General features: G+C 40.8%; 1 protein-coding gene across 3 annotated transcripts in view; it reads right to left on the reverse strand.

Annotated features, from left to right (window-relative positions):
• Nucleotides 1-13876, reverse strand: part of npas2 (neuronal PAS domain protein 2) — a 41166-nt gene that overhangs the window by 3623 nt on the left and 23667 nt on the right. For 2 of the 3 annotated variants that reach the window (XM_005922011.3, XM_005922010.3), the window contains exons 2-20: nt 10901-11099; nt 9242-9298; nt 8450-8604; nt 8264-8355; nt 7840-7929; nt 7438-7558; nt 6477-6590; nt 6268-6386; nt 4392-4474; nt 4190-4296; nt 3920-4067; nt 3724-3808; nt 3507-3633; nt 2271-2368; nt 2041-2127; nt 1493-1684; nt 615-818; nt 297-481; nt 47-136 (exon numbers count right to left, since the gene is read on the reverse strand). In XM_005922011.3, the coding sequence (XP_005922073.1) occupies nt 47-136; nt 297-481; nt 615-818; nt 1493-1684; nt 2041-2127; nt 2271-2368; nt 3507-3633; nt 3724-3808; nt 3920-4067; nt 4190-4296; nt 4392-4474; nt 6268-6386; nt 6477-6590; nt 7438-7558; nt 7840-7929; nt 8264-8355; nt 8450-8604; nt 9242-9298; nt 10901-10956 (2210 nt within the window). In that variant the 5' untranslated portion in view covers nt 10957-11099. The remainder of the gene's footprint in view (nt 1-46; nt 137-296; nt 482-614; nt 819-1492; nt 1685-2040; nt 2128-2270; nt 2369-3506; nt 3634-3723; nt 3809-3919; nt 4068-4189; nt 4297-4391; nt 4475-6267; nt 6387-6476; nt 6591-7437; nt 7559-7839; nt 7930-8263; nt 8356-8449; nt 8605-9241; nt 9299-10900; nt 11100-13876) is intronic. The other variant, XM_042220812.1, reaches the window with a different exon arrangement.

Raw genomic sequence — 13876 nt, forward strand, 5'->3', positions numbered from 1 at the left:
ACAACATAACATAACATAGAGACGTCTGCACGGTGAGAGGACTCACATCGATGGGGAGATGCCCATGTTGCACTGGGAAGGCTGCGAGGAGACGCTGGTGGGAACCAGAGTCTGCATTGGTTGGTTGAGAAGCATTCTGCAGGAAAAGAAACATATCAGGGTTAGAGGTTGGATAACATGAAGAGGTAAACATAAAGTGAATGTTATTCCTAAAATATACCGTTTCATCATCAACTGCCATACTGACATTAACACCTGGAGTTCTGAGTACTATGAGTGTTTCTCAGGGCTCTTACCGTAGTTGTCCATCTTGGCTGAACTGGTTGTCTGGGTGTCTTTGGTTTGCATCTTGCTGAGGCCTCGTGTTGGTCTGAGAGAACATCATGGGGTTGCTGTAGAAGGGCATCGTCAGACTCGTGTTTGTCTGCACTGGCAAACTCACTGACTGAGCCTGCCCACTCTGGGAAATCCTCGGCTGGACCTACAGAAACAGAGACACTTTAGAGCAACCGTCAACTCAAACGAGGTTTCAATAAAACTACTTAAGAGGATAGCTTCCAGCTGGATGTGTTTCTGGTTTCAAGTTAGGATTTCTCTCTTGCACAGCGATGTACCTGTGTTGAAGGTGAGCTGTTTTCTCTCAGGAGCGAGTGTGGGGATGAGCTGTGAGCCCCGCAGACTGGTTTAGGGTGGCCCGACAGCTGTCTGATGACCCCAGACTGACTCTGCTGGGCAGGCCTTCCGGGGCCCTGCTGTTGCTGCTGAGGCTGCTGCTGGGCCTGACTAAAGTCATTGTTGATAGGCTGCTGTAACAACATCTAACACACACAGAAATAGTCAAATTGAATTAATTCTTTCTAAAAAGAGACAACTTACTGACTTCCATAACCTCTAACCTCGCCCCATGACGGGTGGAATACACCTCAGCACCCACATGATTGATGGATGGATGTACTGGAAAATTACTTCTTGTTTATTTGTATGTCAGCAGGATTACACAAGAGAAGTAAAAGAATCTGAATTTCACAAAACTTGGTCGAGAGATAGCAAACTGTGGCGCAGGCTAAATCACTTGTCTCTAACTGCAAGACAGGGCATTGTCAGGATGCTGTAATACTGATACGTATAGGGGGATCGTTTAAGGTTCAATTCAGATTAGTTACATGTTGATGTGTGGCATGTTTATGCTTCAAATTACAGCTCATCTCATGTTGGTAAGTACAAAACAAAGAGACAATCACTGGAGTCAGTCTTTCATGTTGGCCTCTAGGTGGAGCCTTTTATCCATTACTGGCTATTATAGGTAATGTAGGCTGACTTTTCTCAACAGCTGATCTGTACGTAATGAGCATTTATTCTGAAGTTGAGGCTGCCCATTTTGCCAATACAGAACAAAAACACTCCACCTGTGTCGTGTTAAGATCTCAAGATTAACTCGCGGCTGAATAAACAATAGCTGCAGTCTCTTCATTTGAAAGTGTGGGAACACTACCTGTAGGTTAGCAAGATGAAGCTTCTCCTTAATGTCGTGCAGCTCCTGCTGTTGTGTCTTAATGTCAGCTTGCAGAATGCGCGTCCTCTCTTCCAGCTGTTCCTTCAGCTGGTTCATGACACCGAGCTGCGGCTGCTGCAGCTGATACATGGAGGACTGCTGCTGTTGCTGCTGCTGCTGTGGTTGCTGTTGCTGGATAGAGAGAGCAGGTGAAAGGGACGTAAGAACACTTTTGTGCTTTTTCAGGGAAATGGACAAATGTGGCTATAATCAAGTAGCGTGAGTCATGTAATGGTTTATTCCTGTTACGGAGGAAAGTACACCAATCTTCCAATCTTTTGTGCAATATTGATTCTACAGTTCAAATGTAACACGGATGAATGATTTCTGGGAGAAATACACAATAACTCTTCTTTTTTTTCTTTTTTTTTTATTAAACCGTGCACAACCAGCAGGTGAAATAAACACATCCAGCAGTAACAGTAAGACACTGTACACAAACAGAAAGGCAGAAGGCAACAGGCTGGAGAGGAAGTCTTAACACTAACCATTGCGGAGTGCTTGCTGCAGGTAGGAGAAAGGGGGACGCTCATTGGGGAAACAAGGTCAAAGGAATTTTGTCTTTGTGCCAAATTCTACAGGGGAAAAAAATGGGAAAAGTCGTTTTATGTAACACAATTTAGGAGACATTAATGTGTTATCTGTGCACGCTTGTTTCTCGAAAACCATTTTTATCTCCAAAGACAAAGAGATACATGTAAACGTTGTGTAAACTGACCTTTGAACTGCTTGGCTGGAATCTGGCAGATGTTTTTTCAGGCCCAATGGAAGCAGACTGCCACGATGGTGTGCAGGCTTCTGTGTAAGAGTTTGCTGCTGCAGGGCAGAGACAGGTCACCTCTAAATTCATAATCATGTGAATTAATGTGAACACTTGTAACTGCGACAACTGAGTGAATTACCTTCTTGCGTTTATACTCATTTCACGAGTGGGATAATCGTTGTGTCAGTAACACATTTACAGGTATTAGGCTTCATCTGCAGACGCTCAGTAATTTTTTTTTTTGGCGTGAAATAATAAATCCTGACCTGCCCTGCAAAGTTATTTAGAACAGTTCTACAAGGAAATTGGTGCCCAAAGAATTGCTTATGACTTTAGGATAAAAATAAAGCCTGTGTCAACATTCGAGGTTAAAAAAAAAGAAAGAAAAAAAAAGAAGCTAATTTTAATGTCTAATTTCTGCAGCACAGTTAAGCCTTCATACAACATTTTCCACACTGTAGCCACACTCCCACAAGACCTATCAACAGACTTTGATTTCTAAAATAAGTTCCCCAAACAAAAATGGCCTTTATGCATTTTTTCCCTAAACAGAGAAACTATAGCCTCTCTGAGAGAAAGCCAAAACTTCTTTGTATAGCAAACTGCTGATTTGGATTCTGTGATTACTCTCATTCTACCACAAATGGTTTTTCATTGTAGCAAAGTTTAATATACGTGTGGGCTAAGGAAAGACTGGCACACTGTTTTACTTTGCAAAAACTACAACTTTAATGAAGCTGCCACTGGTGCATTCTTCATAAATATGCAGATGGAAATGTTTTAGCATACTAGGCAGTGGGTGGAAGCGCAGCAAGTCGTTGAGAATGGGGGCTCAAACAAATAGGGCAGGCTAAAGTAAGCCTTGGAAACCTTTCACAAATGCATCATCACCCACATACACCGAGGTGGGTGTAGTGACAAAGTCTGGAGTTTTATTAGTGATCACAAAGATTACATAAAAAATAAGGATTGAGTGTGGGACTCTTCTGGAAACTAAAAATTGATCTTCCATTTCCATTGCTAATGAAAATGTCAAACCCAGGGACAGAGGGTTATCACTAGACTCGCATTATTTTGCTGCCTACAATCCCCCAATAACAGATCTTCCACCCATACACAGGAGCAGGATTTCTGTAAATAATGACCTACTGTTGAGTGAGTTAGCACTTTGGGGAGCAGAGGATGACTCACATGCAGAGTCTGACAGCGCTGTGTGGGAGGACTTCCGGGAGCTGTGGGAGGACACCGAACGTGCACCGCTGTTTCTGTCCCGTGGAGCGTCCAGTGTGGAGCAGATGTCCAGGTAGAGCTCTTGAGCCTGGAACACAGAGTAATGTTCAACATGGTGGGCCAAGTTTGAAGCTGACCTTGTAAATGTCACACGCTGTGCAGTATGTGTCCGAGTTACCTTCACAGAGGATGGGGCTATCTCAGGTGGCGACAGATCTTCAAGGCCAAACGCTCTCCTTCTTTCAGCTCGCACTTCAGCATAGCTGAAGGACAACAGAAAATGCAGTATTAAGGGAGGCTAGATCGATAAACCCCTTACCCAAAGAGAGAGGAAATGTGTACACACACACACAGAAAGAAGAAACCAGGCTTACCTGACAACAGTGTGAGTGCAGACAATGAACTCAGGTTTGGAGTTCCACTGGTGGTAAGTAATGTAGTAGTGAGTCTGCAACCAAATCCACTGCTGACCTTTGGTCAGGAATCGATAATAGCAGGATTTACCTTTTCCAAACTGCATTACTAAGGAGAGAAGAAAGAAAGTCCACATGAGTGCTTTGACATTTCTGTCAATTTTTACATTTGCCCTTGATACAGTGATCATGGAGACTGGTAGGAAAAAAAGCAACAGAAAAGTAGCTTACATTGCTTGTGACATTGGGCTATGAGCTCTAAGTCATCCACATGATAGTAATCGTAGCCAGAAGTTCCAAGAACCTCGAAGGGTAAATAGCCTATGATTGGCGAGGCTCTGAAACACACACACGCACACAGGGCAATAAACATGCAAGAAATACTTTTTCTAAGTATAGACTGGTAGCTGTCAGGATAATACAAATATTTTACCTGTGATCTAAAAACAGAAACTTCCATTCAAGGCTGTGTCTGGAGGTGAATTCATCACAGGGATCTTCCACGTTACACAAGTCCTAAACAAAAACAAAAAGACTGAGGAAGGTCCCCGCTAATATTTCACAGGGAAGCAAGGCATGATCGTGTTTTATGTACAGTATGTCCTGTATATGGTCATAGTTTTTAATATCAGAGTTGGTACAGTGCATGATGAAACTTAACACAAAAAGATCATTACACATCAAGAATATGCTTAGAGGGACCAAGCAGCAACAGCCACCGAGCATGTGCAAAAAGCTGCAGTTCCTCAAATGGCCACTTGAGGCTGGCAACAAAAGCGAGTCAGTCCCTTTAGATTCCAATGTTAGAGAAGAGGAGGTACAGAAAAGTGTTTGTCTCTGGCTAATTTGTCCATAATAACTGTAAAGAGGATGATTTCTTTTTTATTACTCTATAATTTTTATATTAAAGGTTTAATGTTGTGTGTCATCATGGTAACTAGGATACTAGCAGTCTCTGAGGTGTCGCATCAGCTAATTTACGTTTGTTGTGCGCATTTTGGAACATGTTAATAAAATTATCTGACAAACAGTATGGCTTCTTGCCAAACAGTCTGTGCTCCAGCTCTGCCGAATGAAAGTCAAGTGTTTTACTAGCATGTTACTTACTAACAAACAGGCGTCTGTATTTGTGCAATACACCCATGTACACGATGGATGCTTTTTCCAAACAAGGATTACTAGCAAACAACGTGGCAACAGCCATAATGCTAGTCCACAAACCAAAGACACAGTTGCTGTGTCTATCGTTTTACATATTGCCCGGGATAATGCCAACGTTTTTATTGACACTTGTGTGTCACTGTTAAAATGCTGTGCCCTTGAACCTCTCTTGAAAATGAGAACAATGCTCCTTTGAAAAGAACTGGGGAATTTTGTATTCTCTACATTTGAAAAACTGATGCCTACTTTTTACAAAGGATTCATCTTGAGACTGAGAAAAGGAAAAAAATCTTTCCATGTCATTCGTCCCAGTAGATATTGTTCCAGTCTGACCAATCAGTGTAATCAGTGTGTTTTCCAGTTTGGAATAACTAGTCGGCAGAGCTGAAGTCTGTGCAATAGATCAGGCGGGGGGGGTTCTAAGCTTTTTGGCTTTTAATAGCAACTGACCATCCTGTACATGTAAACTGCACTCTCACTTCTTTTACATATTGGGATTTAATTAATCTTCAACAAACCATCGCTGGAAACGTGCCATTTTATAAATTTCCTTTGGGATGCTTGGAAAGGGTATAACATCTGAGCTGATCTCACAAAAATTTACAAGAGTGCGACTTTAATTCCCTTCTGTAACTTGACAAGTGGCCAGATTTCAACTCAAAGGGCCCTTTAGGGATCACAGCGTATCCTCATGATGTAACAAGTTGGCAAGTACACAGTGTGCCACACTGAACCTATTTGTCGCGAGAAGTTTTCCAGAGTGTGTGCGCCACGATGGAATCAGTGTATGCCGAAGTGTGTCACCTCTCAGACCTCATTGTGCCACTGATCCAAGCTCACTATTGCTGCATGGACCGAAACTGCTTTTAGTGCCACATTTTAGCCCTCGAGTGATTTAGTGACAGCACACACAGCGACACAAGCAGAGAAACAAAGCGACAGAAGCGCCATCAGGCTGCTGCCTTTTTCACATGATGATGCCACAGCAGGTAGCGCCACATATTTGATTTTCTAACGCAACCCGCGTGAGATTTGCACCCTCCACCCCCTGGGTCTTTTGCTTGTTAGGCAAATGTGTAAAGTGTTACTCTGTGGAGTCACAAGCAGAGAAACAAAGGAACAAGATTTAACATTCAAGCTGGTTTTACCTTCAGAAACTGCGGAGTGACTAATCGCACGGTAGCAATGAGGCAGACCTGCTCCTCCAGAGACGACTGCAGACTCCTTGGTAACGTCAACTCGAGCCCATTACAAGACGACGTAGGCACTGTGTGACCAAGAACATGTACATATGTATGTGTATTTCTGTTTTGTTTTTTCTAAATGTATTTGTTTTAAAAAGAAAACAAATCCTTACCATGGTTGTGAAACTTAAAATCTCCAACAAACTTGACATACTCGTATACAGGTGGCTCTTTTGGGTTCATGTTACCTCTAGCTAGATGACAGCAAAATTCAATGTGTGCCTCACCTAAAAAGCAGATATTGTCATGGTTACACCCTGAACATAATGAAGTTTATCATTATAAAAGCTGAGGTGCTTCTCAATGGTATTTTTGACACAGAAAAACCAAAGAGTCAAAATGCTGACAGGCACCAATAGAAGAGGTTGCTTTGTTTCCTGTACTAGGACAGTGTAAAATAAACTTACCTTTGCATAGCAAGGTAATAAAATGTAATCCTTTTTACTGGTAAAAAACAAATGATGGATGTGCTCAAAGGATGTTGTTTTATCTGCAGACTTGGCTTTGTGACAGTTTGCTATTTAGGTCTCTAAAGATAGGCCGAGACTCTTGCGACTCGCCCTCTCTCTTCCCCAGAAAAGTCCAATAGTAAGACAGGATTAAGGTCAGGTTCTTGAGCCTCCCATACTACATTGCTTTGGATTACTGTGCTAACATAACAGTGATTTAAAGTCTTAACTATGATACTAAGCTAGCTCCTATTATTAGCTAAAAGTCTAATCATAGATACACACTAATCAGCAATCCAATAACCTGCAGACCGTAATTCAACTAGCTTCTGTATCTCAGTTTCAGTCCAAACAGTCTTTGTGACAAAAATTCTACAAGACAGAAAACAACAGTCAAATGTTGTTTTTGTACTTCAAACAAAGAAAGAAGCTTCTTGAGCCAACATAACTTTTTGAGCTGATTTTTAGTGGAGAATTACACCAGCGGCAACTGTTCTGTCCACAGCATTTTGATCTCCCAAAGTGGGAGACAGTCTACAGGCTTTAACCTTTCTACTTCCGCTGTGTTTCAACACGATGACCCAGACACAGTGTGTGCAGAGAGCCCGCTCAGCGGGATACTCACTGTCAAGGAAGTCAGCAGCAATGGGGTCAGTCATCAGCATGTGGGATGATAGCAGCTTATACACCTCCCCGTGCTCCCGCTCCGGGAGGAAATTCAAGATATTTTGGTCCACCATATCTGACTGGTGCAAAAAAGACAGATGAATGGCAGTCAGTCTTCCTGGCACCATTTCAACAAGTGATATCTTACACAACAGTCTTAATGGGAGTCACAACGGCAATCTGCTTCAGATAAAGCAGCAAAACAGAGCTTTTTTCTGTCTAACTTCACTGTTATGGCAACAAAAATAAAACGAGGACCAGATATGGTGAAGTGAAATCTAATGTTGTCTAAATCACTGCTATGCTTAAGTGACAATACAGAGCTTTGATGGTTGCATGAATTTGAGGCCCTCTTACTTACCGGTAAATGGCCAATAAGTGAGGAAACACTGTCAGACACGTATATGATGTTACCATCTGTAGTTAATGCAACCAAGAAACCATCTAGGGCCTGCAAGAGGGAGGAAGTTACCACAATTATATTACTGTATTACAGCATGTTGAAAAATTGCACAATAATTGCACAATGTCTCATCGGGTCTTAATTAATCTATCAGCACATTATGCTGACGTGTTAACGTGCTGATATTTACTCTGCTTTCGCATATTGCCTAAAGAGACCTCACGTCTTCACTGCTGATTTTATAGCAAACTATGAATACATGCACTTAAAATAAAAATCATCATTTTAGAGAGGATGTAGCTTTGCCTTTGTGTTTATTAATATTACCTAATGGCAGAGTTAAATAACAGCTACTCTTCAAAGACATCCTCCTGAAGTTTACCTCCAGCATTAGCTGAGTGAACTCCTCATTACTGAGAAACGAAGGCTTCCAGTCCTGCCTCACATCGCAGGTGTCGTTCTGTGCAGTGATGTCTGGAAAAGAGAAAATGTTAGAAATATGTCTATTAAATTAACAAAACTAAATAGAAAGACTATAGAAATAGAAAGACTACATAAAAGCCCGTACCTTTCTGTTTCTGCAAAAAGTCGATGGTCCTCTGCAATATGGTGGACTTGTCCATCTTGCGCGGATGGCCCTGACCCTGCAGCATGGTGCACAGCTCTTTGATGAGCACATTGAATTGGTCTCTTCTTTTCTTTTCTGATTTGTTACGGGATGCCCTATAACAGAGCGGTTATTGCAAGTGAAAATTAAGTGACTTTAGTTCAGCTATCCTGTTTACACGGAAGATAGTTTGGAATAAGGAAAAAAGAAAACAAGCAGAACAAGAAAGGTAAATGTAACAGCGGCACGGTGCTGAAAATGTAAGCAGAGCCTGAATATATTCAAATCTGTGGGTACTTTGTTATAAAAATAGGGCATGAAAACAATTAATTAAACATAGATGTAATCATATAGAATTTACATTTTTAAAAAGAGAAGGCTGGTTATTCTACCAACGGTTGAGTTTGATATCTTATGACACCGTGTCCTAGAGTGTCCATAGGAATTTTTCAGATAAGAAGTAATATGTGAATCTGGAGTCAAACCTTTGTGAACTAAGAACTCAGTCGCTTTTAGACACCAGTATTTGTAAGTGTTTAAAATACAAAATGAGCCAAAAGAGGCCCAGATTAACCGTAATGTCACGGAAAATGAAATGAATTTCTTCATTTATTATGTCCAGTCCAGTTTCTTTTAAAGTGATGACCTACCACCAATAATCTGTTTTCCATTGCCATTCCCATTTATGTAAATAGTAATAAATGTGTGATACTATACATGAAGTGTTTGCCCAGTATGCACAGACGTCAGTACCTTTTTGCCCTGTCCTTCTCATCTTCATCCATTAAATCGTCCATGCAGCTATTGGTGCTTGAAAAAGAAGGATACGTGTTAGGAAGAAGTTCCTTTGACGTCATCAAACACGTGTCAGTGATATAATGATATAATGAGTTCAGGACATATTTTTGTCTTTTGCACAATGTAACAAACAGTTTTCACAGCAAGACTTTTGAGCTGTCCTAGTATGAGAGCAGTTTTCACTAACAACCTCAACAATGGCTCAATCATCCAGGATTCACAAGTAAAGCAGAGAAAAGGAATGTAGCCATTGTTTATTTTGTCTTGTGGTCCTGCACTACCCTCTGTGAGATGGTAAAATATGTTGTAATTTAAAAAAAAAAAGCCAATTTAAGTGTCAATCTCAAGAAATTATCAGAGACAATGTGTGGACCAACCACTACTAATGCTGTGATTATGTTAGAGGTAACCGCATTTGAAGCCTCTGGTCTTCCCCCATGTTTAACAGGTCACTGTGGCTTGTAAGTGACCTACTCCATATTTGCATTATTGCTTTATACTCAGAAGCTCACATGGCTGGATGTCTAAAGGCAGACAAGTCACGAGTCACTTCCATATCTTTTTTCTTACGAATTACTCCTGGTCGTAACAGGATATTTACTACCTGAGAACACAGCAGCAGGAGTTTATTTTTATCGCGTGTAACTGATTGATCAGCAGCAACAGAGATAATCAGTCATAAAAAAATTTGTTAAATGTAATCAACCTTGTCAGTGCATGACTTTGACCCGGGTATGGCCAGTATCAATTTTTCAGAGCAGATTTTGTTTTGTTTTTAAACTAACTTATTTTGAAATTCAATCTTTCTCACTTTTTCCTGACTGTGACCCAATAAGTGAGGCTGTAAGAAAGCTTTTGTGAGCCAACAGTGAATTATGCGTGAACTGACATTAAAATACAACTTTGCCCGAAGAGCATTTTTCTCTTACAGACTGAAATAAGAATGTTTTTACATGATTACACTGACTATGACAGTATCATGTGATAGGCTGTAACTTGGGCGTTATCTTTAAAATGTCAAAAGAAGTGACCGGCTTGTACATCATAGACACAGCAGGTATTACAAAAAGAAAAAACTACTACAGAGGAACATTGAACGTTATGAGTGCACAACTCTGCGTGAGGGTAACTTATTATTCCTGTGGTTTTGGATCATTATTAATAGTCCCACAGTGATTCATAAAATGCTTCATTACTCTTGATGGATGTAAGTGCTTTGATCACATTTGTATAAAAGGGTTTTTTTGCTTTGCATTGCAGATGATGTCCTAAGAGAACTGCCTGAATATTGAACAGCGCGCTCCTCACACAACTCAAATTGAGGGTCATTCAAGATAAATATGTTCTTCATTGTTAAAATACAACATTTACTACATGTTTGTTATGCAGTTTATCTTTATACATTTCTCAAATGTGTTGTAGTTTTGTGCACGTATGCTCACAATGAAAGACGATGAAAAACTTTGCTAAATGCTAATGTCTAAAAAGATATACCAGATTTCTTTAAACTATTACATGAAAACTTTCACAACTATTTGAATGGTATATTGTGTTTACCACTACAGTGATGGTTATGAAGCATGAGCTAAATAAAGCACTTTATTTCATACTCACTCCCATTCCCTGCGGCCAGACGGACAGGGGCCTCCGAAATCAGAAAGGTTGTCCATACTCACTCCTTCTGCCAACCAGGCCCTTCCTGAAGTCTTTTAAGTCCCATTCGCGCCGTCCTTGTCTGAACGCTCTTTTAGAAAAACTTAGCACGGTCCCGTTGTCCACCACCTCCTCAGTTCAATTAACGAAAAGCCAAATCCTGTGAAAACAGACAAAACTCCTGAGCAAAAACTGCAGGGCACGCATTAACTCAACGACACACCTGTTCAGCTGCTCGACAACCTGCTAAAGTTTAACCCGAGCATCAGAATGAAGAAAAAAGGCGATTTAACTGACTTTGAACATAGCATGCTTGTTAGTGCCAGACGGGCTGGTCTGAGTATTTCAGAAACTGCTGATCTACTGGGATTTTCCCCACACAGCCATCTGTAGGGTTTATGGGGAAAAAACACAAGAGGTTCAAATAGTGAGCAACAGTTCTCTGAGCAAAAACGCCTTGTTGAAGTCAAAGGTCAGAGGAGAAAGGACAGACTGCTTGGAGCTGATAGGAAGGCAACAGTAACTTAGATAACTACTTGTTACAACAAAGACAAGCAGAAGAACATCTCTAAACACAAATCAAATTGAACCTTGAAGTAGATGGGCGACAGCAGCAGAAGACCACATTGGGCACCGCTCGTGTCAGCTAAGAACAGGAAACTGAGGGTACCATCCACACAGACTCACTGAAACTCAACAGTGGAACACTGGAACAACGTCCCATCTGATGAGTCTTGATTTCTCTACAACATTTGGATAGCAAGCTCAGAAGTTGGTGTAAACAACATGAAAGCATGGATCCATCCTGTTCAGTGTGCATATGATCTGTTGACAAAAGGGGGTCAAAACTAGCAAGGTCTACCCAGTGAGTGAGTGTAGACTGACTGCTTGTTCTCAGGACATTTCTGCAATTAAATCCATAATAACTGAGCCTTTAAAGTCCTGGATACAAAGCAAACATGCTATCACTGTCACCACAAGATTTTCCATTAGAACACTGTGTTCAAATATTTCAAACGAACGTTCTCCCAAGTCACTTTTTTAAATGCATCAAGAAAATATGACATTTGTTGCGAGCTTGACCACTAACAGACCACTAGCTTTTTTTAAGAGCGGACAGTGGAGACAAGACAGGAAAGATAGGAGAAAGACCAGGACGGCACACAGTAAATGGCCTAATCACAGATTTGAAACTGGGCCTCTGCAACCAATAGGAAGCCTTCTCACAGCACATGGTTTGCCTGCTGAATCCGTTGAGCCACTCAGGCGCCCCATTAGCTTGCCGTTTTAACAAATCAATCAGTCGCACCAATGTTAATACCGTGAAAGTTAGCATTTTCTGTAGGACTTGCATTCAAAAATGCTGTTTTTACTGTGAGGACGTAATGTGTGCTGCTGAAAGACATTAATAACACAGCATGAAACAAATTAGCTATTTTCACCTGGCTAGAGTACTTCATCACCTAAGAAGTGTTTTTGCTTAGAATGAGCTCCTCTGACCTAGAAAAATGTCTGAAGCAGACACTTCTTATGATAACCTGGCCTGAAAAAACAGAGCGCACAGCAGCCACCTTCTTCACACATCCTTTGTATGCGGCAATCTTAAAGAACATGGAGCTTCTTTTATAGACCAAACTAAGAACTCACTCAGACGAGCTTTGGACAGCTCCAGTTAAACAGCATGAGACTGTTTTCACTTACAGACCAATTAATAACACGTCTCCATATAATCTATACATGAAAACATATGTTTTCCCCTAATTGTGGCTGACAGAATACCGTGCATCTTCTTAGAAAGCCAGAAATTAAGAGCAATTATTATATTCCAGACACTTTCCAGTAGGAAAGCAACGCTCATGCTTTCATTTAACCTTGATTAAAATTGTCCGCGGTTTCATGGTCTGGAAATGAATTCAACTCTGAATCAGTTATATTCAAATTATAATTATAGTTACTGGTCCTTCTTAATGCAGGCAGTCGTCTGTGTTTGTCTTACTCCAAATGTAGCCTACACTGAGTGGCCTCAGGCAAAATTACTAGATATTGCTGCTTCCATTATTTTGCATCTAAACGAGACCCAGAGGGACAAGAGAATCACTGTGACTGGAGATATCTGAGTGATGTGTTGCAGTCTTTAACAGCTCACTGCTAAAAAGAATAAAAGTCTCTGGCCTAAGCAAAAGAAAAACTGCATTTTAGCTCACACCCTTTCCTTCTTCATAAAAGGAATCATTTTCTATCTTGGGTTTCCAGACTCTTGTTCCTATAGAGCATATAGGAACACACAATTGTTTGAAGCTGGTGTTTAAGCACCACTTCAGCCTGAGGTAATTGAGCCAGTAACCACTTGCACGCCAGCACTGTTGTAGAAATGTAATTATGTGCATTCCTTAACGGGGAATATATGAAAAGATGATGGGCTAACTTCTGGAGAGGAAATCCATGGATTAATCTCATTCTCAACCTCCTTCATATGCTAAAGTATACATTTCCCCACTGGCATGTTTGATATCGTAATTTACCTCAGACCATTTTATTCAGTTATTCTCTATCATTTATCCTGAAATTCATGCTCTTATATGCATTTAAATCTGATTTAAAGGGACAGTATGCTGCCCACCTTTGGAGATATCAGCCTGGAAATGTGTTCCTCCTCTTGAATATAAGGGAACTAAAAGATGTTTCTCTGCTCTGTGCACCGGTAAATATTGAAACAATTTTCTCTATTAATAAATAACACCTCCCAACTGTATCACTGCAGTGATAAGAGGCTTAAGTTAATGGTAGCGTGGCATGACGAAAACACCTGAACTGTGATGTCAGCAGGCCCCGTGCAACATTTTTATTTATTGATCTTTATAAATGCCAGTACTGGTATGTTTTGAAATACGTAATATCAGCCAATATATCGACATGGCCAATAAATAGGTCGGGGTC

Source organism: Haplochromis burtoni, unplaced genomic scaffold (assembly GCF_018398535.1).
Source record: "Haplochromis burtoni strain Fernald_Lab_line unplaced genomic scaffold, NCSU_Asbu1 Contig_56, whole genome shotgun sequence".
NCBI classification, from domain to species: Eukaryota; Metazoa; Chordata; class Actinopteri; order Cichliformes; family Cichlidae; genus Haplochromis; species Haplochromis burtoni.